The sequence below is a fragment of the Triturus cristatus genome, chromosome 7 (assembly GCF_964204655.1).
Source record: "Triturus cristatus chromosome 7, aTriCri1.1, whole genome shotgun sequence".
NCBI classification, from domain to species: domain Eukaryota; kingdom Metazoa; phylum Chordata; class Amphibia; order Caudata; family Salamandridae; genus Triturus; species Triturus cristatus.
The window spans coordinates 457,225,961-457,250,552 of NC_140590.1; the positions used below are offsets into that span (position 1 = coordinate 457,225,961).

The following is a 24,592-nucleotide window of genomic DNA, read 5'->3' on the forward strand; positions in this document are numbered from 1 at the left end:
CCTATCCTACTCAGCAGTGCCAGCACCAACGGCCGTTCAGGCGATAACAAATAGGGATAGCATGGGTAAGGAGGACGCCGCCACACAAATCAGGCTCCATGACCTATTGTAACTGGAGGGCCATAAAGGCCCTAGGGAGCACACTTCATCCCCACCGATGGAGCAAATGCATATGGCCAGTACGCTGGGAATTAACAACAGGGCAGAAGAGGAACATCACTGGCAAACCTGGATCAAACCCCCCCACAGTCTGAGATCAAACAGCAAGTGCAATGGGGGGGTCATACAAACAAATTCTGTGGAACCACCTCCACTACACGAAGTGTTGCTTACCCCCAGGTACCACATGGAAGGGCCTCATGACATCTTAAACAGAAACAATATCCTCCGACTCTTTGGCCATGTCAAATCACTGTCTCAGATCACATTGGACAATATAGAGTGGGTAAAGTTCAGAAGGACACAGAGAGACAGCCATGGTGATTCAACCATCCTGGGCTTTTGCGAGCGTTCCCTCCAATGGGCAGTCCTTGGTAAAGCCCAACAACTCGCAAATAGGGGCATAGAAGCAACATTCATTCTAATTATCCCTTTGTCCTCATACCTCAAAAAGAGAGGTCGGGGCCTACATCAATCCTGAAAGGCACCACCCACAACAGGAAATAAGGAGAACATGCAAACGATCGCTCTAAAACTCCAATAAACGTTTCCATATTACAAAGTGACAACCTGCGAAGAGTGCTAATGGGTCAACCGAAACAGGCCACAAGAGGTGACAGCTGGCAACAGCACCCCTAGCCAAAATCAAGCGCTCGCTAGAGAAGGAAGGGCTACCGTGGTGCAGGAAGATTAACACCAAGGCCAAAACTCGGACCTCCCCCAGGAACTAACCCTTATATCATGGAACATCGCAGGGCTAAACAAAAAAGTAGGGATCAAGGAAGTACAGGACTACTTCGCGAAAGGGGACATTATTTGCTGTCAAGAACTTGGTCAATGAAATCAAAACCCATAGCGGGATTTCATGAACTTCGGAATAATGCAACAAAAAGAAACATCTTCGGTCGTCCATCGGGGGGTCTCTCCATCTTCATAAGCCATGCGAGAAAACTCAAGATCACAGAAATAAGAGTAAACTTCCCTGATCTGCAAGCAATGACTATTGCTGGGCTAAGGGAGGGCCACTTGCTGTTTAATCTGTTGCTCATAAACTGTTACATTAACCCGTCACTGACCACTGCCAGCATGGAATTTCTCACCAACACACTGGAAGATATATTAATAAAATACGAGCACTACAACACAATCATCGCAGGAGATTTTAACTTGAGAGGTTTGGAAAGTGCCCCGGGGAAACAAATTAAAGGGCACAAGGCAGGCCCATTGCTCGGTCTTCTTAAAAATGTCAAACTCTACTCTACCCACTTCCTGATGAAACTACAATCACCCTCGTGGTGCTCTAAACCATCGTTTCGGAATATATCCACTATAGACTACATCTTAATCAACGAAAAAACAGTGGACAGGTTAGAAGAATTCCAGGTCGATGATAGAGGTGAAAGTGACCACAGGCCTCTACGCGCACGATTTAACTTAGGAACGGAAGCAGCAGTGCTTCTGAAAATGTTGGGAGAAACCACAGGGGATGAACGTTTCAGAGCCATCAGAAGAATAAAATGGACAACCTCTCTCAAAGGGAAAATGCAGGACTGGATATCAACGTGGCAGGCCCATGTACCATGGGAGACCGAATCTCTGGGAAGAACTGACAGAAGACCTATGGCGGAAGCTGGGCAAAAATCATTGCAAGAAAACTTCCTGTCACGAGGTGAATTCTTTAAAGAACCCACACCCACCGAAGTGCCTGAGACAATGCAGAGGAGCACTAATGAAGGCACTCAGAAGTAGGAAGAAAGGAGTAACATCGGCAGAGGGAGCCGCTTTAGCTGCATTGTGAGTCGCCCTGAGGTGAAAAGTAGGTGAGCAAAAGAGGAAAGAGATGGAACAAAAATGGATCACGGTATTTGCCCTGCTAAAGGAAAAGAACAACCCTAAATTAAGGCGGTACATCAACCATCTGAGCTCCCAACCAAGGACCAAGGTGAACAACATTGCAAGCAATGAGTGGGAAGTATACGTAAGGGGATTATATACTAGAGGTACACCAGCTATAGAGCAAGCCCCACTGAAGAACATCTGGGGAGTAGGCACTCAGACAGCCACCCTTCCCAAGCACCCAGACGACGCAGGATAAATGAAGCTCGAGGGCGCTGGTTTTACGAAAGCTGAAATAACGTTGGAGAGTAGGAAAATGAGGAATGATGGGGTGCCAGGCCCAAATGGCATTCCAGCCATGGTCTTTAAAACAGCTCAGACACTCTTCTCCACAGTCCCCACCCCCTATACAACTTTTCATATGCGCCGGCAGTAATTCCACACTCATGGAAAGGATCTATCCTCTTCCGAATTCATTAGAAAGGCGACCACTCCAACCATGTAAACTATAGGCTAGTGGCCCTGCTGGATGTAGAAGCCAAAGCTTTTGTCAAACTACTATTGAGAGATCTAGAGGGTGCGGCCATCAACAACGACATGCTTCCATTCTACCAGACCGGCTTCAGGAAAAATAGCGCAACAACAGATAACATCATGGCCCTGGCCTACCTCTCAAAACGTGCTGTGAAAGTCAGGCCCCCGCCGCTGTTCTGCTGTTTCATTAACTACAGCGCGGCTTTTGATGAAGTCGATAGGGGCAGACTCTGGAGAAAACTGTCATCGTGGGGGGTACCTCCTAAGCTACTGACGGCCATCATATCCCTTCACGTGGAGATTTGGGTACAAGTCAAGATAAGCCTCACAGCTCTATAAGCAAAAGTTGAAACCAACGACGGATTGAAGCAGGGTTGCGTCCTGGCCCCCCTACTATTCAACCTCTATACAGCAGACATGGGCCATCCCTGAAAGAGGCAAGTCTAGTTCCACCGAGACTGTGCAAGGCGAGAATGGCAATCCTACAGTACGCAGATGACACCGTAGTGATGGACCATACACGGGTAGGTCTCCAAAGAGCCCTTAAAGAGTTGGGGAAGTACAACAAGGAAAATCACCTGACAGTCAATCAAGGGAAAATGAAGATAATGATATTTGGCAGATACCCGCAAAAAAAACAAGCAGTCTGGAAGATGGGAGACCACCAAATTGGGACCACCGCAGTCTACAACTATCTCGGATAGGGCAACATCGGCAGCTCATACAAAACATCTAACTGCTAAAATCAACAGAGTAATTTTCTCAATAAGATGACTAAGCCAATGCCTGACCAGCCCCACAGCCAAACCCATGCTGAAAGTCCTCAGGGCAAAATTAATTCCAGCCATTAACTACGGTCACCTGGCATTTCCAGGAGCTTTAGATAAACTTTTTGCAGCAGCGCAGGTCAAAGCCCATAAGATCGTGCTTCACGTACCCAGGAATGCTAGGAACACAAGATTACGGCTGGAACTAGGGCTAGCCAGACCGGAATTGGCCCTCCAGGGAGACCTAATAAAGTATTATATTGGAGTCCTTAAAGCACCGCACAACTCTCTAAAACATCATTTGGCAACAATCTTCAAAGAAGAGGTCTCCCCCTGGCACACCAAACTGAGTAAGGCAATAGAGACCCTAAACATAGATCTAAACAGTCTGCCCCTCACAGAAATCCTGCACAAGGCCTGGCTGAACACCATGAGACGGCAGGTCCGCTCCATTTCTTATGAATCTATAGGATCTAACTGCACTCCGACACAACACCCATACAAAGGCACTGGATGAATCTTACATCCTGGGGAAAGTCCAACTATACCTAATGGAAGCACTAGAGGCGCAGGCCCATAAGAAAATTATTTTTATGAGGCTAACGGTCCTCAGAATTTGGGACTTTAGCCCAGCATGGGCACGAACAGACAGAGCCATTTCATGTCGCCTATGCCACTACGAACGGAAATCTTGGCTTCATTTATTGTGCTGTTGTCCAAAATTCATCAACGAACGACAGAGGCTGCTTCATCCCATTTTAAGAGCTCTTGGCATCAGAACTTGCAAGGAGGCATCAGATTGGTGCTTCTCGGAAACAAAAACACACCACCTTGCAAGAGCGGCAACATTTATTTACCTGATTGGACAAGCTCTGGACACTAGAGTATAAAGGATTTTCCTCAAGCTCTCAAAATCAGACTTGACAAATGCGCCTACAAACTGTTTCCGCAAACACCAATGGGCAAAGAAGAACTCGCTGCTACCTCAAGTGCTCTGTATAGAACCCTGCCACATCAAAATTAAGTACCCGGATAGAAAGCTGAAAGGTCCCCGCAACACAAGATTGACTGTTGGAACAGGGTTTTCAATCTCACAGGAGGCACTGGCAGGGGGTGGAAAGGGCGGGTGGGTAAGGGGGGTGGGGATCTAATTTTAGCTTTTTACTGTAATGAATTTAACTAATTGAACGGTTAATAATAAATCAATCGCAATCATTATATTAATGTATATCCAAGAGGTCTCGAATGCTCGACCTAAAAATGTGAGAACTATATTCCAAGGGGCAGATTTACAAGAAAGTGACGCATCTGTAGAGATGCGTCACTTTCCCTGCGCCACCATGCAAAACCCTTGCGTCATCATGGATGTGCCGTATTTACAATACGGCGCACCATGGCGCAAAGTTTGACAGATGCATCAGAAATTCTGATGCATTTGTTGATGGAAAAGTCATGCATTGCTGGAGTTGTGTCGCAAGCACGGCACAACTCCAGCAATGCGTGTTGCGGCCTATTCACAATACACTGCGTCACTCCTTACGCCTGCTTGAAGCAGGCGTAAGTTTTGACGCATTGGCGTCCTAAAAGTCACACAGTGAAATCTTGTAGATTTTACTGCGTTACTTTTACGAGGCTTTCCTGTGTGGGAACGCCTACCCTGCATACATTATACCTGACGCAGGTATAATGTCACGCAGGGCTTTACAACGTGACGCACCTCCCTAGATGTGTCATGTTGTAAATGGGCCGCAACTTTTACGTTGCCGATGCGTCACAAAAGTGACGCAACAACAGCGCAAAAGTGACGCAAGGGGCTTGTAAATCTGCCCCCATGTGTTTGTTATCTGCCATAATCTAAGGCATAAATTACTCATTTGATACCGTTCCTTAGGTAGAGTAAACTATTTGTGGTCTAAAACGTAGATGCAAATTATTAAAACAAGAGCATTTTGGCCACATGCCCTGCTGTAAGACCAGTGAAGAGAACATGCACACACCCAAAATGACTGATGCGTAACTCTCCCACTTTAAAGGAAGCATTGGTATAGCCCACAGTGCTAGTGTTGGCTGCCTGCCTTCTGTTTTTGTTTTGCTTTGTCATGCTTCTTGCAAAATGTTGTAACTTTAAATGAAGTAGAATATAAACTATGTCAGAAGGTTTCAGGCTTGTTTATCTTGGATCAAAAAATCAGAACCCTGGTTATGAAACACACAGCTACATCACGTTGCTTCTTCTTTATCTTTGCAAGATAAATTTATATTTAATCATATCTCCCCCATGTGTGTCTGTTTTATAAACATAAAAACATTTTTGTGTACAAATGATGTTTGACAAGTGTTCAAACCAAAAAGGTGTTCAAAAGAGAACAAAAAAGTATGGTGGGTCAAGTAAGCAACACCATGGGAGCTGTTGGCAGGTACTCGCCAATTAGCTCACTTTGCCATCATTGGCACTTCCAAGACTGAATCACAAAAATGACCCCCAAAGTTATATTTAAGTGAGAAGAAACAGTGGCGTAGCTAGAGCTTGTGGCGCCCGGGGCTATCCCTCAGATTGCCGCCCCCCCCCCCCCCCCGGGGGGGGGGGGGGGGAGGGCATGCACTTCAAAGAGGTCCAAGAGACACGTAGTATCGCCGCTAATAGTTACCTTGATCATGCAAGTTACATGCACATACATGACACGGTCCAAGGCTACACAGTTGAATACACCGGTGACTGGCAGTACAAAAGAGAACACACAGACTGCATGATCTATCTGGGGACTCAGAAAAACCGCATGTGACATCCATCAGAGAGCTGCGTGAACAATTACCTGGTAATCCCCTCAACACAATGCAAACATGCACATACATGACACTGTTCATGTAACCTTCATCTACAGCTGACATTAAATGACCATACATCATGGCCCCCCCCCATTAAAGCAGTGGGGAACCAAAACCAACTTAACAGTGTCGAAGCCTGTGATTATTTATCTTTCAAAAACAGCAAATTAATTATTCACAGGGAGTGACTCACTGTGTGCCCTTAAAACTAAACGCAGCACAAAGGGGTCAGTCAGCTCCACCTTGCCAACACAGACCGGATACAAAGCCCACTCTGGTGGCCCAAAGGCATCAACCAGGGGTCGCTCCCTGTCATTAATTCCAAGCAGCAGCAACCAACTCCCTGGGAATGAAAAGACATGTGCTCTTGGTACCCAAAACCAGCTTGTAATAGTGCATCTCTCCTTCACAGCAGCCTCAGCACACACATGGTGCAGAGCCTGCCTGGGGGCCCAAAGCTAAAATACAGGGAGGGGCGACACATTATGATCACAATCCTTAAACACAGTTGTGGGGGCCATGGGAACTTGTTGAACTCTATCCAAGACCCAGGACAAACTGTTCCTGCGCTGCGGCACTCCTTGAATATTCAGAAGAAACAAGAAAAATAGGACCAGTAAAACTCACTCTTTTCCAAATCTCTTTCTAAATATTATCACTTTCCATGTAATGTTCCTTTAATGGGAAGAGGAGGTTTCTGAGGTGGGAGTATCAGGCAAGTGATACTACTCAGGCTCCATCTGTTCGAGCCTTCATGGCGGATCCCTCTTCATTACTACCTCCACCTGACCCCAGACTCTGCTGCGCACTTCCTTACAGGCTCCCTCTGTGCGAGCCTTCTGGGAGAATCCCTCTTCATTACTACCTCCACCTGACCCCGGACTCTGCAGCGCACTCCCTTACAGGCTCCCTCTGTGTGAGCCTTCAGGCAGAAACCCTCTTCATTACTACCTCCACCTGACCCCAGACTCTGCTGCGCACTCCCTTACAGGCTCCCTCTGTTCGAGCCTTCATGGAGGATCCCTCTTCATTACTACCTCCACCTGACCTCAGACTCTGCAACGCGCTCCCTTACAGGCTCCCTCTGTGCGAGCCTTCAGGGAGAAGCCCTCTTCATTACTACCTCCACCTGACCCCAGACTCTGCAACGCACTCCCTTACAGGCTCCCTCTGTGCGAGCCTTCAGGGAGAATCCCTCTTCATTACTACCTCCACCTGACCCCGGACTCGGCAATGCTCTCCCTTACAGGCTTGATTATCCACTACTCCTCTCTCCAGTGCACCTTATCTCACAGCTGACCTTGGGCCCCAGCAACATATCAGGCACCATCGGGCTCCACTTTGCTTTTTCCCGGTAAAAACATTAGTAAAATCACCTTCAAACTTAAAACATTAAATATAGCAGTAAATATAATTAGCATGCACTTTAAAGTATGTTCCACAGTAGCCCTTATGACCCGACTGCTAATTAAATAAACACAAACAGAAAGGCCATGACAGGGCCGGCTTTAGCGCTGATGCGAAAGTCTTTTTTGGCGCCAATCTAATAACCTCTTTCTCCGTAAATACCTTTACTACCACCTTCCAACAGTGCCCCTCATCCCTCCATGGCCCCCCTAGTGACCTCCTCCTCCTCAGATTCCCTCACTGCCTCACGCCACAAGTGACCCTCATCTCCCCATAGCCCCTCCCCCTCATGACCTCCTCCTTGGACTCCCTCACTGCCACCATCCACCAGTGCCCCTTATCTCTCTGTAGCCTCTCCCCCTCATGACCTCCTCCTCAGACTCCCTCACTACCACCCTCCACCAGTGCTCCTCATCTCACCCTAGCTCCCCCTCCACACCATGACCTCTTCCTCGGATTCCCTCACTGTCACCCAGGGCACAAGTCCTAATAAAAGAAGTGGGGGGACGCTGACTTCACAACAGCAAGTGATGTCACGAAAGGTGGCTTGCACCATCAGACTCATTGCCTCCTCTCGCTCACCCCTTAGATGCCATTGCATCAGAGAAGCCAGCGCGTGAGCAGCGTTCTGAATGAGCTCCGATCTCACCCCAGAGAGGCCAAAGAGTAAATGTGTGGCTCCATTTGCTCCAGTAATCGAGCTCCCGTTAAAATAAGTGAGGGGACGCTGTCCACCCGCCTGGTACCCCGACTCGAGCCCTGCAGTCACCCTCCACCAGTGCCCCTCATCGCTCCGTAGCCCCTCTCTCATATGCATTTGTTGTACAGCGCTACTCATATCAGTGTAGTGTGTCAGCACTTTACACCACGAACACATTATACAGAGACAATGAATCATACAAGTGTGTAAATCAGTCTACAGGGAATGTCACATAAGCCAATGAGGATTACAAGGTGTAGGAATCACATGTCATCCATACTGGTGGGCAGTATATTTTCAGAGGGTTTGGTCTGGGGAAACAAAACCTTAGGATTTAAAAGAGTATTCCATGGGGGTCAGCTTTAGTGATAAAAACGTATCTCTGCCCAAACAAACATACTCATTTTAGCAACATTAGAATGATGAAAGACTGAGGAAGTTCTAACTATATCACAAAACAAAAAAACGATTCATGTTTGTCTGCAGCTCTTTGGTGACAGTTCATTGGTCACTTTCCTATGTTAGGATTGTAACTTCTGAACTGCAAGTAACAGGGGGATCTCTGTGACAAAGGCAGCAACCCACTGAGCTATCCACACAAAATACAGTTTAAAAACTACTAACAGACAAATTATTGCTCTCCAGCGGATCATTAATCACCAGCGTTATTGGGACATTTGTTATTGTCTTATTGTTGTTCTGCATCAGCCATGATAATGATAAAAACTGTTTAAATGAAGCGCACACGAAGTACGTGTCCTGCTGGGCCTGCGCATATTTTTAAAACAAAAATAAATAGAGTCTCACACATTCTCTTACCTACTACTCCATTAGTCAAACTTTGTGTCACAGCCTGATGTGATAAGCAGCGGCGGGGTTTAGGAAAGGTGATTAGGAATAAACAAACTTCTTTTCTCCTGGCTGCATATAAAACGAATTATCCACGCTGCCGCTGCAGACTGCCCCAGTCACATGCCACCTTTCTCCATCCAGGAGAGGCATCATCGTGGTATCCCTCTGCCCTCCGATTCAGGATTCTCACTCACAGCGACAGCCTCCACAATATTAGCCCATGCCTCCTGCATTTCATGTTTCCTGAAGCCCCTCTTAAGCTCTCTATGGAGATCTGTGTTTTCACTCTCCACTCACTTTACTAATTCCTGCTTCAGTTCATATAAAGTGCCAGTGTATGATTCTCATAATGTACCAAAGACACTATCCTAACCTCTGATTATTTATTTAAACTTTTTAAAAATAATATCAGTGCTTGCTATTGTCCAGTATCCCAGGGCTCAGCGTTTCCGAGGCGCATATGACGTCAGTTGCACTCTCACCGGGGCAGGTTGGTAGAGGTTTATAGCGAGTGTTCGATCATTTAGCCCTGTGGGTTGGAGCGCTGCGCCATGCCGCTTACCAATGATTGAACACATACATTGCATTGCGTGCTTTAAGCATACGATGTGTAACATATGCCATTTTCTGGCACTTAACAACGCTGGACTTTGCCACGCAAGCAAGCGTTTTTATATTCTATTAAATAAGGGAATTATTGGGTGCAAGGTTTTAAGGAAGGGTAAAGGTATGGGATGGTAGGGGTTTTCGGGTTCAGGTAAGGGAACAAGGTCGTCGTGTTTTAGGATTCAGGAATGGGTGAGGGTAGGTGAGGTTATAAGGTTTTTTTAGCGTTCAGGGATCGGTAAGGGTACTGGGAAGTAAGTTTTTTTTAAAGATACAGTGATAAGTGAGGGCATGGAGTTGTAAAATGTTTTTAGGGTACAGAGAAGGGTAGGGGTACGATGTAGGAAGGGGTTTTTAAGGGTAGTGGGATTGGCCGAGGGGTTTAACTTAATTAGAAAATATCTAGTCGTTCAAATTAGGTGGGTAGTAAAGGTCAACACGTTGCATTGCATGCTTTAAGGCGTGCGTGGTACCTGATATTGGTAAGCATACACTCCCCTATAGAGAGGTACGTGCAGAATGCGAGTGACCTGCTTTGACGCAGAGGCTGAACGGAATGACGTCAGTACTCCACGAACATGGCTCCAAGTTATAGGTTTCTGTCCTTATTGATCCAGTAACCACTGATATCGATACTGTCTAGGGTTCCGGTGAAGCTGATCCGCCCATTTCTTTTATTGCAGTTCAGCGCTGCTGTCTTGTCCTTCCTTTTCACAGGGCAAACTCGAGGGTATCTGTCGCCTGCAATGCACGAGAGGGGGAAACTGCATCAAATGTCAAACTCACGCATTTCTTTTCGTTCTTTCCCATAATCTGTATTGGAGCCATGTAGCCATTTCCACTTTTGGTTTCTAGGCACTATGTGTAGCTGCCACAGTCTGCACTGATACAAAGCGCGTAGTCTATCTACTTTTCTAGGCTTTAGAAACCCCTCAAGTTTCTCTGCCCCTGTCTGGTTGTCATCGACGTGTGTGAACTGTTTATTATTATTTAGACACTATACTTTGTTTATTCCTTCACTGTGGCCTACATTTGGAGGGATGGGTTTGTCTTGTAGGCCTCTGGGTTTCCAGGCCCGCCACACTTCTGTGCTGCGTCTAAGATGTTTATTTTCTACCTTGTTTTTTTTTGTGTCCTAGTGCAGTAGGCGCTGGGTGGTCTCTATTTACTCCCCTGGTCGTCGTTAGTGCTAGATTGTTTTTCTCTTTGTATGATCGCGGTGCTATGCATGCCAAGGCCACCTTCCATTTGTGCTTCATATTGCAGAAAGGTGCACATTACTGTGTAATTCCCATGCCCCCATGGTGGCTTGGTTTCGAAGCACTATTTGTATCTAAGTTGCCAATATATTAACAACATTTACATTAGTAGGTGCAGCGAAGATGCATTTTCTTGAGTTTCTATATGATGTAAATATCGAGGTGACCCAGTATTTTTCACCATCATCGTTCTTTTATTGTTTCTACCAGAACATATGCCATTATTTGCCAGTTTCAGTTCCGTGCCATGATAATGATAACAACTGTTTAAATGAAGCACACACGACGTACGTGTCCTGCTGGGCCTGCGCATATTTTTAAAACAAAAATAAATAGAGTCTCACACATTCTCTTACCTTCTACTCCATTAGTCAAACTTTGTGTCACAGCCTGATGTGATAAGCAGCGGCGGGGGTCAGGAAAGGTGAATAGAAATAAACACACTTCTTTTCTCCTGGCTGCATATAAAACGAATTATCCACGCTGCCGCAGCAGACTGCCCCAGGCCACAATTTGGTCCTCACGAGAGTGTGCGTAGTGGTGAAGCGCGTGACGCATCACCGCCACGCTTTCATCGCGAGGGCAGGGCAAAATTGTAACCCAGGGCCGTCATTGGTAGCGCTGGCGCGCGCTCTCCAAGATTGACGGCCCTGGACTGGAGCAGGCTGGGATGATCAACGTCATGGTGCGGTGGCAATGATTGCAATGCAGCAGCAGGCGCTGACGCACTGACGCACTTAGCACTACAACCAGGTAGGTGAGGTGCGCAGTGCGCAGCTCGCTGCTTGCACAGTGCACTCTTTAAAACTGGGCCGCGTGCGCCGTTGCGGCGGACTTTATAATTTATTTATTGACACACTGACACACTGTGTCCCTAAATAAATTATAAAGGCCGCCGCAGCCGCAACGGGCCACCAGTGCCGAGCGGCCGCCCTAAATATAGTGCCGCCTGGGGCGGTCCGCCCCCACCGCCCCCCCCCTAGCTACGCGCCTGAGAAGAAAGCAATGTGTCAAAACAGTGATATTTGTCCAAATAATCAATCGCTAAAGAGCCCCGTAAAGGGAGGAGGCCCAGTGTGGTTCTCCAAAAAAGTAAAAATCAAGTTATGAAAATACACAGCTCATACTTTTTTCGGATCCGTACTCATTTAAAACAAAGGTGTCCTGTTTAGACCATTTCGACCTGAACGGCAGACATATTACATTTAATAATTTTGTGGCAATTTCATCAGAGCAGGGGGACCCAATTCCACCTCAAGAATACACTGGAACAGATAATTGCCACGTCGACTCATACCAGCAATCCATCATTAGAAATCACGGAGTGACAGAGTCAACTCTTTCGCCGCCAGGCTCAGCGTCCACAGCATCATCAAATTTGCAGCCAAAACACAATTTACACAGATTTAAAGAAATGTGAGAACTTTGGGGCATATCAGCAACAACCGGTGATAATTATCGCTAAGCGCACTTAGCGCTAGGATAATTATCGCCGGCTAACGTGCATTTTTATCGCTGAGATTGCGTGCTATTAGCAACGCTTATCTCAAAAGCGATAATAATCCTAACGCTAACTGCCTAACGTGAGATTATCACTGAAAACCCAGCTCACAAAATGTGGCGTTAGCTTGTTGATAGGGTCTCACAAACTTAGCCACGATATCCACCTTCCATAGGATATCATGGCTAAGTCAGTCCTGAAGCAGGCGTAAGGAAAGTAGCGATAACAAGGGTTATTGCTACTTTTCCTGCCGCTATGCTTCATAGCGTGGGGCTTGATGATAGGAGAAATGTCGCTTAGCGACATTTCTCCTGTCATGTCAGGTCAGGAATGCCCACTTTGCATCTCATTAGAGATGCAAAGCTGGGCTTTATAATCCCGGCGCTAAAGCAAGGTTTCACGCGTTAGCGTGACCTTGCTAATTAGGTGATAAATTTATCGCCGCTTTTTCGGCCGAAAACGGCTGCAAAAGCGGCGATTATTTATTATCGCCGCCTTGTAAATATGCGCCTTTATTCCAAGTGTTATCTGCCATAATCTAGGCCTTAAATGACTCATTGCTCCTACTTGGCATACCTTCCCTTAGGTAGAGTAAATTATTCATGGTCTAAAACGTAGATGCAAATGATTAAAGCAAGAGCATTTTGGTCACAGGCCCTGCTGTAAGACCAGTGAAGAGAACATGTGCACAACCATAATAACTAATTTGCATCCCTTCCATTTTAAAGCAATCATTGGTAAAGCCCACAGTGCTGCAGTTGGCTGTCTGCCTTTTGTTTTTGTTTTGTTTTGTCATGCTTTTTGCAAAATGTTGTAGCTTTAAATGCAGTAGAATGGCAACTATGCCAGAAGGTTTCAGGCTTGTTTATCTTGGAACCTGTCTGAGTCTGATGTGGATTGGTGCCTGACATAGATGAGCATCCCAGTGTTGCCTCTCAATAAATATCTTGAATCCAAAGGACTGTTTCTGAAGATTATTACACCATAAAACATAATTGTCCCAAAAGCTGCTGCCCCCATCAGCCTGAAACAAACATTGGCTAAAAGAAAAAAAGTTTTTGTTGTCAAAAATCACACATTGTCATAGTAGTCCCTAGCATGTAAGGGAACTACTTTGTGTTTGGATAGGTTTCCTGTGAAAGAGCAGACTGCCGTTGCTCACAATTAAGTAAGTCAGTGGCTGAAGGGGGCTGACCCATTGCTTCATGCTGCATGCTATAATGGACAGACACAAAATGTGAAGAAAAAATAACAGACCAATTGATGAAGAGGACTGCCTGAAAACCCTATTTCTAAGTATATTATACATACAATTTATCAAAGACAAAAGGTCTTATCTAACTCCAGACTTTATTTTTGTGAGTGAATGTAAAAAGTTTACATAGGTGTTATTATACTCTTGTGTGTAGCCTGCTCAGTGTATGGCATGCCACTACTTTCTCAAATCAAAGCTCCCCTTGACTTGTATATTATCATTACCCAGATGTTCTTTTGCTCAGATCAGAGTACCATATATACAAATTAAAGAATAGAAGTCCCCGTTATGGCTAGCTCTACCTTTCCATCTTGTCTTGATGATAAGGACCAGTCAGTCCCTTGTACCGTGCCACGATATTAGTGACCAATCCTTTTTGAAGGATTTGTCATGCTGAAATATGAAAGGTTCGTTTTGGACTATTAGGCCTCGAGGTGGCCTTGAGGTATTCTGTCAATAACAGGCCATGCAAAGCCAACGGCAAAGAATTGCCTATTACTATACAACAATTTCCATCCCAGACACCTTCGGGACAACCTCCCCTACGGACAGTTCCTCTGCCTCCGGAGGAACTGCTCCGAGCTCACAGATTTCAAGAACCAAGCCTCCGATTTGGAAAGTAAGCTACTAAAACACAACTATCCGGAACGAATTGTGAAGAGAGGGTTAAAACGGGCAAAGAACAACAACAGAGACGCTCTCTTGGAAAACCACATTCCCAAAGAACAGGAAACAAGACCCATTTGCGTAACCACTTTCAACACTCACTCCAATCAATTGTGAAAAATAGTGAAGGAACACTGGAGAATTCTCAATTGTGGGAGTCTCAATTTTCCAAAACCCATGTTCTCCCACAAGAGAGGCAGGAATCTGTAGGACATCTTGGTCCATACTAAACCTCGCGTGACACCTGCAAGGGACTTGGCCACCGCTACCATTCCCCCTGTACAGGGTCATTACCCGTGCGGTAATTGTAGCACATGCAACCTCACAAAAAGAAGTAAAAACATCACGTTCATGAATGGCTCAGTCTGGGAACAAATAGGATTCACAAACTGCAATAGCAGAAACGTGATATCTATGATCACGTGTCCATGCAGACTACAATACGTCGGCATGACATCAAGACCAGTAAGGATCCGTATTGGCGAGCACAAGAGTAATGTTTGATGCAAAAAGAGCACCACAAAGATGGCAAGTCACTACCTAGCTATGGCTCACAGCGTGGATGACTTGAATTGGACCGTGATTGAGCAACTCCACAAAGAGAATGGCCTGCTGGAAAAAGAACAACGATGTGTGTTCCGTCTGGGAACCCACTTGACTGGTCTTAACGATGACATACCTTGGGATCAACTGTCCTAAAACCTTCTAAGGTCCTATTTTGGAACAACCCCTTTGTGGAGAGGACAGTATCATTGAGGCATACTGCTCGAAGGTTTTGGGAGACCCTACAAGTCCATGCATTAATGACCCCCCGTGGGGCTAGCCTACCACTGGTTCTGAAACACGCAAATTTACCTAAATTCTATAAACTTCTTTATCTCTAATCATATCTTCAGAGGTAAAGCCACCAGGAGCACCACCACGCCAAGAGCCATACGTGCTCTTGAGGAAACTCCCCCTTTCTGTGGGGTTTGCTGACAAGAATCCATTATGTTCTGAGACACGCCACTATTCTCTCACAATTAACCTCCCTATGCAATACAAGAAAAACCTTAAAAGAGCTCGACCACGGTATGAGCCTTTTTGCGCTCGTAATAGTGCATTCTAAGGCCACGGCCTTACTAATAAGATCTCTCTCTCTCCGCATGGGTCCGGTAGCAATATTCACTATGCATACCACCCCACGGAACGTGTACCCAACATCTGCCACTCAATACCCAATATTAATTGAAATTTGCTTTTTAAATTTTATATTTGTATTTAGAGTCACTTAGCTCATTTTTAAACATTTAAAAATTGCAGCCATAAGAGACCACGAAAACTGCCTTGAAGTTCACATTTTGAACATCGGTACTTTGGTAATAAAATACACTTCCTGTTCAACAGCAGTAAAAACGGGTTATCTCTCTAGTGTTTAAGATCCCAGCAGGCTAAGTCACTTCCGTTTGGATTCCTTGCTGGATACTACCGCTCTAATTCTATGTCAGGACAGGAGGCTCCGATTAAGCTTTCTCATTTCTTTACTAGAAATGCTCAGCAGCCAATAAAAACACAGTATATATACAATAAAAAACTACAATACCCATAAACACCAGGGTATGACATGTACAACCATAGAGTCTGCCATATAAAAGGACATATAGCAAGAACAACGTCCTCTTTCTTTGCTGCTCCGCAGCCAGTTAAGTCCTTCTTTCCTATTGTTTATCCATTTATGCAAAGTGTATTTGGTAGCTTGTTTACATATTGCTCGCTAATGTAATACTATTTGTAACCGCTAATGCGCGTTTGTTTATTGTTGCCATAGTTTCAATTGCCGGCTCGCGTTGGTTTCTCCTTATCGCTCGCTGCGCTTGTTACCGTGCAGGGAGCGTGTGGTTTCACCTTCCTGTTGGGCGCTTCGCGCCCGTGTTTAAAACAAGTTTTTATCGTGTGGAGAGGGAGATAGGGGCTTGGAGGCTCGCGCTAACGCTGCGAGTGCTCCAAATATTTAATTACCAGGCGGCCGTTACCGCGAATGCCCGGCGGCCATTTTCATTGTTTTCAGGTGATATTTCTCCTGTCAGACTGCACGCTTTCAGCGCACAGAGCCCACAGCCTCGGTATTTGCCCCTCATAACGCCCAGTTTCGGATTTAAACCTTCTGGGTAGTAAAATTTGCATAGGCATTGCCTAGAGTGCTAGTTTTTTCTGCCAGCAAGCCCTCCCTCCACATTTTAAATTTGTTATTGAGTGTTTAGATATTTTATCTACACTTTGGCTTGCTGTGGGGTTTTTCCACTCCCCCTGCATTGTGCCTTTGGCCACTATTGATTCTTATTTCTCCTGTGGGCATTGAATATTGTTGCTTTGTGTCAACATGGAAGAATATTTTGAGGAGGAATATTATTTTGAGGAGGATCCTTCTGACTCTTTGGAGCAGGATTTAGTTGAAGCACTAGATCAAGGGGTGCAACATTCTGTGAATAAAGCGCTTGTGCGCGCTATTAATCCTCTGAAACGGCATTTGTCTCTTTACGCACAGCAACAGGGTTGGTTACCTCCTGCCCGTGCGTCAAAGTCCCCTGTTAATCCTCACAGGTCAGATTTTCAGAGATTGGCTAAGACATTGTCATCGGACACAGCTTCCACTAGGGGGTCAGCTGGGACCTCGTTTTCTTCTCTCCATGACCCTGATGCAGATGATGCTCTTTCTTCTTCTTCAGAATTTGATCCACCTCCTCGAAAAAAGGCTCGCAAGGAGCATTTTGTGGACGCTCCTTCCAATCCTCCCATTCTAACTTTTGAACCGTCAGAAATTTTCCACCCCCATTCTTCTTCTTGGTTGCCTTCCCCAGCAGTGGCGGATTATGTACAATCACACATTCGCCAGCCTTTTGATAAAGACGTCCGGGCACGCCTCAGATCCGAGTGCCCTCGTCCAGATTTGGCAGACCATCTGGCTGAGACCCCGGAGGTTGACCCAACCATGGTCACTTATCTTAAAAAGTACGCTAGGGATCCTAAAAAAGGATTGGACAGATCTTGGCGTTCTTGCCAGGATAAATTATTAGATTTATTGGGGCCTCTCACTAAAATTTTAGATTTGGGCGTTCTGGCTAAAGAGTCTTCTGCACTCGTTAACCCTGACGAACTCATTGAATGGGCTCAGAGAGCCATCTGTCAATTGGGCAATGCCAATTGTGCGCTTTCATGTGAAAGACGTCGCTCCATCCTTCTCCGCCTGGATCCCAGGCTTGCGGAGCTTTCCACTTCAGAAGCCGGTCCCTTGGCCCAGGGGCTCTTATTTGGTCAGCCGTTCCTTAAAGAACTTTCGAATTTTGTGGCCACTTTCAGCGGCCTTGACAAAGCCCAAGCCTCGCTACGGCGGGCGTTTCGGCCGGTTTTTGCAAAGGCCGGACGTCTTAGGGGACGTTCGTTCGGCCGAGGATCACAACAGAACTCTCAACGGGGTTCTCAGTCCCACAGCGGAGGTGGACAGGATTCCGGTTTTACCACCCGTTCTAACTTCTATCCCTCCCGCAAAGGGAGGGGACAGTTCCGGAGAGGTCGCTTCGGAGGACAACAAGGGGGTCACCACGACTCCAACAATTCAGGTGAGGCTGATTCCTTTTACCGAAGTGGTTTTGGGGGGAAGACTCCAATTTTTTCTCCACAATTGGCAGTTAATCTCCAACGATGCATGGGTTCTCGAAACTGTTCAGGGTTACAAGATAGAATTTTACCAACCCACACATCAATCCCTCCTTCCCACCCCACTGGTATTTTCTCTACAGGATCAGGAGATCATTTCTTCAGAGATCGACTCCCTTCTTGCGAAGGGAGCTATTCTTCATACTACCCGCCATCCAAGAGGGTTTGTGAGCTCGGTGTTTCTAGTTCAAAAACGAGGGGGCGGTTCCCGTCTGGTCCTCAATCTAAAAGAGTTCAACGGCGGAGTGGTTTACCGCCATTTCAAGATGGAGGGCATCCATCTTTTGCGAGATCTTCTCCGAGCGGGAGATAGGATGGTTCGTTTAGATCTCAAAGACGCCTATTTGTCAATCCCAATATTCAGGCCACATCGGCGTTTTCTCCAGTTCCTGTGGCAGGGGAATTGGTTCGAATACCAAGTCCTCCCCTTCGGCCTCTCGTCGGCGCCCTGGTGCTTCACCAAGCTTCTGAAGCCAGTGGTGGAACACTTGTGCGCTCGGGGTCTCCGCATGATCATTTATTTGGACGACATTCTGATCATGGCAGATTGTCCGCACAAATTGATCTTACATCTCGAGTGGACGATCGATCTTTTACAATCTCTGGGATTTCTGGTGAATCCGCAGAAATCGGTCCTCATTCCTTCTCAGGTGATGGACTTTCTAGGCTTCCAGATCAATTCTCTGACCTGTCAGCTTCTTTTACCCACTCAGAAGATTCGATACATCAAACGGGAATTGGTTTCGATTATTTCCAATCGGATTGTATCATTGAGATCCATAGCTCGTGTAGTCGGTCTTTTGGCGTCTTCAATTCAGGCGATTTTCCCGGGTCCCCTCCATTACAGGGCATTACAACGGTTGAAGATCCGTCATCTACAGCAGGGTCTTCGTTATTCCGATCAGATTCCTCTTTCAGAGGAAGCGAGATGCGAGATGCAGTGGTGGCTGGACCACATGGAAGCCTGGAATGGGCGAGCCCTGTTCGGTTCCTCCCCGGAAATGGTAATAGAGTCCGATGCCAGCCTGTGGGGCTGGGGAGCCCGGTGCGGTCCCATTTCAACGGGGGGTCGTTGGTCCCCTCAGGAGTTGTCTCTCCACATCAATTGTCTGGAACTCCTGGCGGGATCCTTTGCGATTCGTTGCTTCACGCCCCTTCGGTCCAATTGTTGCATTCTTCTCCGCATGGACAATGTATCCGCGGTTCGTTATGTCAACAAGTTGGGCGGCACGAGGTCCAAGCTCTTGGCGGAGATCGCCAAAGATTTTTGGCATTTTTGTCTACAAAAGCAGATCACAGTTATTGCCGAGTATCTTCCAGGCCGCAACAATCAGATTGCGGATTGGCATTCGCGTCACCTTCGGGATTTCAGCGATTGGAGGCTTCATCCTCGCATCTTTCGCTCTCTCCGTCGGTTTTGGGGGCAGAGTCACATCGACCTGTTTGCCTCTCGCCTCAACACGCAGCTTCCCCGGTTCTTCAGCTGGAGACCGGATCCGGAAGCCCTGGCCACGGACGCATTTCTCCAAATCTGGCCTGCCCTTCTATGCTACGCCTTTCCTCCGTTCATGATGATTCCGAGAGTCCTGGCTCGCACAAGGCGTTATCATTCAGAGCTAATTCTGATAGCTCCTCTGTGGAGGGCTCAGCCTTGGTTCCCAGTTCTCCTGGAAATGTCTTGTGCGGTGCCGATCCTTCTTCCCCAGAAATGGAATCTTTTGCTGGACCCTCTCAGGAATCCGCATCCCCTGATCCAGTCAGGCGCTCTCCGTCTTCTGGCTTGGCGACTTTCGGGGACCGTTGGTCGGTCCCAGGCCTTTCTCGCGACGCTTGCAAATTCATCAGTGACTCTTGGGCACCCAACACTCACAAACGCTACTCAGGTTCTTGGAAACGATGGTGTGATTGGTGTGTTCAACGGGAGGCTGATCCCGTTTCTGCGGATGTCTCTATAATTATTAATTTTTTAGCGTCTCTTGCTTCTTCAGGCTTAGCTTATCGAACGGTTAACAATTTCCGTTCTGCTATTTCAGCAGGCCACTGTCCTCTTGATGGGAAACCTGTAGGTGAACATCCTTTGATTATTAAATTGCTCAAGGGTATACGTCTGACGCGTCCTCCTTGTCCTAAATACTCGTCTCTATGGGATGTATCCATTGTTTTGAGGTTTTTGGACTCCTGGCCTTCCAACTCCTTGCTTTCCCGCAAACAATTGTCGGCCAAGCTCACAATGTTGTTATGTCTAGTTTCTTGCAGACGGGTGTCTGACGTTCGAGCACTAGACTTAGCTGGTCGTTCTTTTACCCCTGAGGGTGTCACTTTTCGACTCTCCCGTCGTACTAAAACAAATACTTCTCTGATCTCCTATCCTTCTTTTCCTCTCCGTCCCAACCTTTGTGTGGTCCAATGCGTCAAGGATTACGAGGTATGTACTGCTTCTTTACGTACAGATTTGCAGGGTCAACTGTTGATTGCTTTGCAGAAGCCCTTTCGCCCTGTGACCCCGGCTACTTTAGCTCGGTGGGTTCGCTGGCTTATGTCTGAGGCCGGCATTGATGTGTCCATTTTTGGTGCTCATTCGGCACGGGGAGCTATGGCTTCTAAAGCTTTTTCAATGGGTGTTACTTTGTCTGACATTATGAAGGCGGCAGATTGGTCCTCTGATTCCATGTTTAAATCTTTCTATTATAAACCTATTGATCAGGTAGCCTCAGTTGTGGTGGATAAGCTTTGAACAAGCATAATCGGAGCCTCCTGTCCTGACATAGAATTAAAAATTTGCGAACATACGTGACAAGAATTTTCAATTCTATTAAGGACAAGGAGGCGAGGATTATCCCACCCATTATGTTTTTCTGATATATATATTTATTTTGCATTTATACTGATGTTCTTGCATATGCATTGTATATTTCTTCTGATAAGTTATTGTTCTCTGATACTTTTTTCCCCCCCTTTATATATATTTTATTATATGGGATGTGTTTTACGGCAGTCTGTCTCTTTTCAGGTTCTGACCCAAAGTGATGAGGTTACAGCTTCTTCTGGCTTCTTCTGCATCCGCTCGCCTTCTGCTCCCAGTGTCCGGCGGCCTTCCAGTGCTGCGTGTTTTCGTTATGGACTTCTGCTGTTGCTGATGGCGGATTCCTCCTTTTGGTCATCGTTTTTCTTGAACTGTTTCCTGTTATTTTGAACTGTTCTCCTCACCAAAGAAAGAGGACGTTGTTCTTGCTATATGTCCTTTTATATGGCAGACTCTATGGTTGTACATGTCATACCCTGGTGTTTATGGGTATTGTAGTTTTTTATTGTATATATACTGTGTTTTTATTGGCTGCTGAGCATTTCTAGTAAAGAAATGAGAAAGCTTAATCCTCGCCTCCTTGTCCTTAATAGAATTGAAAATTCTTGTCACGTATGTTCGCAAATTTTTAATTCGCATTACAACCCGGCCACCGGAAGTGATCGAACATTGACTTCCAGGTGACCACGAACATCTTCACAGGTGCAATCATTTTTGGTTTACTAAGTGCCAATTACCAGCAGCATAAATAGAGCCTCTCCCGCGGACTCATTCACACCACGGAGCCGCGGGATGGTATTATCTTGAGCGAGGCAGAGTTCACTACTACGTAAGTTACAGCTTTTTCTAAGGATCTCCTTGAACCGCTAGCAATGGACAACATCTCCCCCCCCCTTTCCTTACTAAATAGAATACAGTGGTAACACCCTTCCCACCCGTTCAAAACGCTCATGGAGCATTGTCTCCTACACATCCTAGTATGTATCAACCTATGGGTATTTGTTTTACATACTTACCCACTTTTTGATTTTCGATTACTCTGATTTCCAATATAGAGTGTGTGTTTTCTGTTTTGTGTGTGTGTCTCGTTCGATCTTTTTATCCCAACAGGTCACGGCACTTATGTTCAAAGTTACAACTAAGGCTAATGACACTACAGTCACATTGTGGCGCTTTGTATTTACAGGCTACACGTATTTGCGCCTTGGAAGGCGCAATTGTATTACTAATTGTGCTTTCTCTTTTTGACTTGCAGTTTAGAAATACCGATTGGGTACTGTATAAAGTGCATGATATTTAGAATTTTTTCACTATTCTGTATATAGCACACTATTTCATCACGTCTTGATAGCAACACAGTGAGTCCTGAAGGGATCATTTCCAGTCCTGATGAAGAAGCCTTGATGCTTAGAAACATGTTGACTTGATCAGGAGTATCTGCACATTACACACAGGACATCTCCGAACCACCCCTTTTAACAGCACAATCCTCAATGACCTATTACAGTTTCTTTAGTCCAGGAGGCCAGGGCCTTTTTAATTCACTTCTCGCATTTTCTTGACCCTTCCTCTCACTATCCGTACACCACACATAGTACTGTAAGATCAGTGCTCCCGCGTAGTCCCAGGTCAAAGCACGCCCCGTCCCGCAGCGGTGCGGGAAGACCCCTATTGTGAAGCATGACACCAAGGGCCCTTTTGGTGAGTGAGGGGTATTTGAGCAAACACTGTGTGCATCATACCAAGATAGGAAACATCCTATTTTGAACCTCCTTCGAGGTGGATCCTTATGTTTTGTTCAGCATGAAGTTCCAGCCTGCCCATCCACGATGCTGGCCTGCTTTCGCATCACACTGTCCACCAACAGCGATGCTCTTCTTGCTCTCTGCGGCCCTCTCCAACACGATCGGGACTCTTAGCACAAAACTTGAGAAGATAAACCTTCAGTGGAACTACAGCAGGACTAATCTTGGACTGTATTCGACCTGCGTGCCAACCTGGTAAATCTGAACTTTTGACTTTGACCCACTCTAGCGTGACCAGTTTTCCCCAGATGGCGCTTTATGCTTTTAGGTGCTATTTTTCTCTTATTCTTTAAAAATTCATAACTCCAGTTCTACTGATTAGATGTTTCTCATTTTTTAAATGTTGCTCTATCCATCTAACCTGGTGTGGGATCCTTTTGTGTGGTGCTTTCACTGTTTGAAGTGTTGCACAAATACTGTACATATTGCTTCTAAGTTAAGCCTGACCACTGCTTGCCAAGCTACCAGATGGTTGAGTAGAGGTTAATTTAGGGTTGTCTTGTGCCTTATTCTGACTAGCATTGTGGTTGCTGCTTGACCAGGGCTCACACCCTAGTCAATGAGTAAACCAATTTTTAACAGGCTGCATTGAAAAAAAAAAGTTTTCTTTATTAAAAAACAATTACAGACAACGTGGTCTGCTGACCTCAGAAGATCACCATCTCTGTGATGTCTGTGTTTTCCTGATGGGTCGCAAATGGTGACCTTCCTCATTAATATTCTTGAGGTAGGTTGATTTGCAAACCCATTAGAAATTGCTATTTTATTTAAACTTATTTTGTACATTTAGACTTGCAATTCCCAAATTGAGATTTGATAAGAATCACAGTTAGGAATTCACAATCCCAATTTTTTTTGCATCCGGCCTTTAGTTCCCTCTCCTGAAAATGTTTTATCAAAACAACATAAGGTGGCAGGGAAAGGGTTCCTTGCACTCCTAGCCTTTGTGGAGGGGTCCAGGAGGGAACCCCGTGGGCCAACGGAATTTTTTCTTTTTTTTTGCAGCGATCCGTGGTATACCTGCAGGATTGCTGTTAAAAATAAATGCTGGGTGGCATTAATTTTTTTATTAAAATGACATCTAAGATGCACCAGGGCCCAGGAGGGTCAAAACATATATATATATATATATATATATATATATATTACCTACTGGCGGTCGCCAGTAGGTAGTTATAGTTAGGACCCTGTTTCCATAGGAAAACCGCAACATTCTATTTGGAATAACTTTGGCGCCGGTCGACGAATCCTTGCGAAATTTTCAAAATAGGTGGGGCGCTACGCTCCGCTCCTACCCTGAAAGTCTCGGGGGGATTCGTCAAGCAGGGGCTGAGAAAAAAGGGGGGTCCCAAAACGCGTTTTTCCCATGCATTTTTCCATAGGACCTTTAGACACAGCTACAGCCCGACCGGCTGAACAGAGTTACTTGAAATTTGGCAGAGAGGTAGTCCTCAGGTCAAGGAAGTGCCTTTTGTAGGTCTGGTGTAAATCTGTTCAGTAATTCCTGAGAAAATAGCATTTAAATCAATATATATATCTGTGGCAGCTTACGGTGCGCTTACGGTAAGCTTACGGTAAGCTTACCGTACGCGTACGGTGCAGTGCGCGAGCGCGAATCTGATTGGCTGTTAGATCTTAGTAAACATTCGAATCGGTCGAAACCAGGAAGTGGCGGCCGCCATTTTCTCTCTCGCACTCTGAGGGGGGGTTGAAAAACAAAGGCCAAAAACATGTAAAGGGGCTGTTTAGACTGCTTCTAAGCACCTAGCCATGTTGAGGGAGTCCCCAAAGATCCCCCAAGGGCAAAAATGGAATTTTAATTTTTTCGAAAATTTCGCCGATTACGCTTTAAAAAAAAAAATATCCATCCTCTCCCCACCCCATGTGCAAATGGTGCCTGAAGGGCACCATTGGTGCATGGCA

The 24,592-nt window shown here is 45.9% G+C and overlaps 1 protein-coding gene and 1 long non-coding RNA gene across 2 annotated transcripts in view; both read left to right on the forward strand.

Annotated features, from left to right (window-relative positions):
• Positions 1–16,483: 16,483 nt before the first annotated feature.
• LOC146809914 (uncharacterized) lies at positions 16,484–21,323 on the forward strand. The gene is made up of 2 exons (XM_085616779.1): positions 16,484–17,964; positions 21,072–21,323. Exons 1-2 carry the CDS (start codon positions 16,728–16,730, stop codon positions 21,086–21,088), a joined length of 1,254 nt encoding a protein of 417 aa, XP_085472905.1. The 5' UTR covers positions 16,484–16,727; the 3' UTR covers positions 21,089–21,323.
• Positions 21,324–21,535: 212 nt separating this feature from the next.
• LOC146809915 (uncharacterized) overlaps positions 21,536–24,592 on the forward strand; it is a 132,496-nt gene continuing 129,439 nt past the window's right edge. The window contains exon 1 of the long non-coding RNA XR_014965595.1: positions 21,536–21,693. This is a non-coding gene — a long non-coding RNA (uncharacterized LOC146809915). The remainder of the gene's footprint in view (positions 21,694–24,592) is intronic.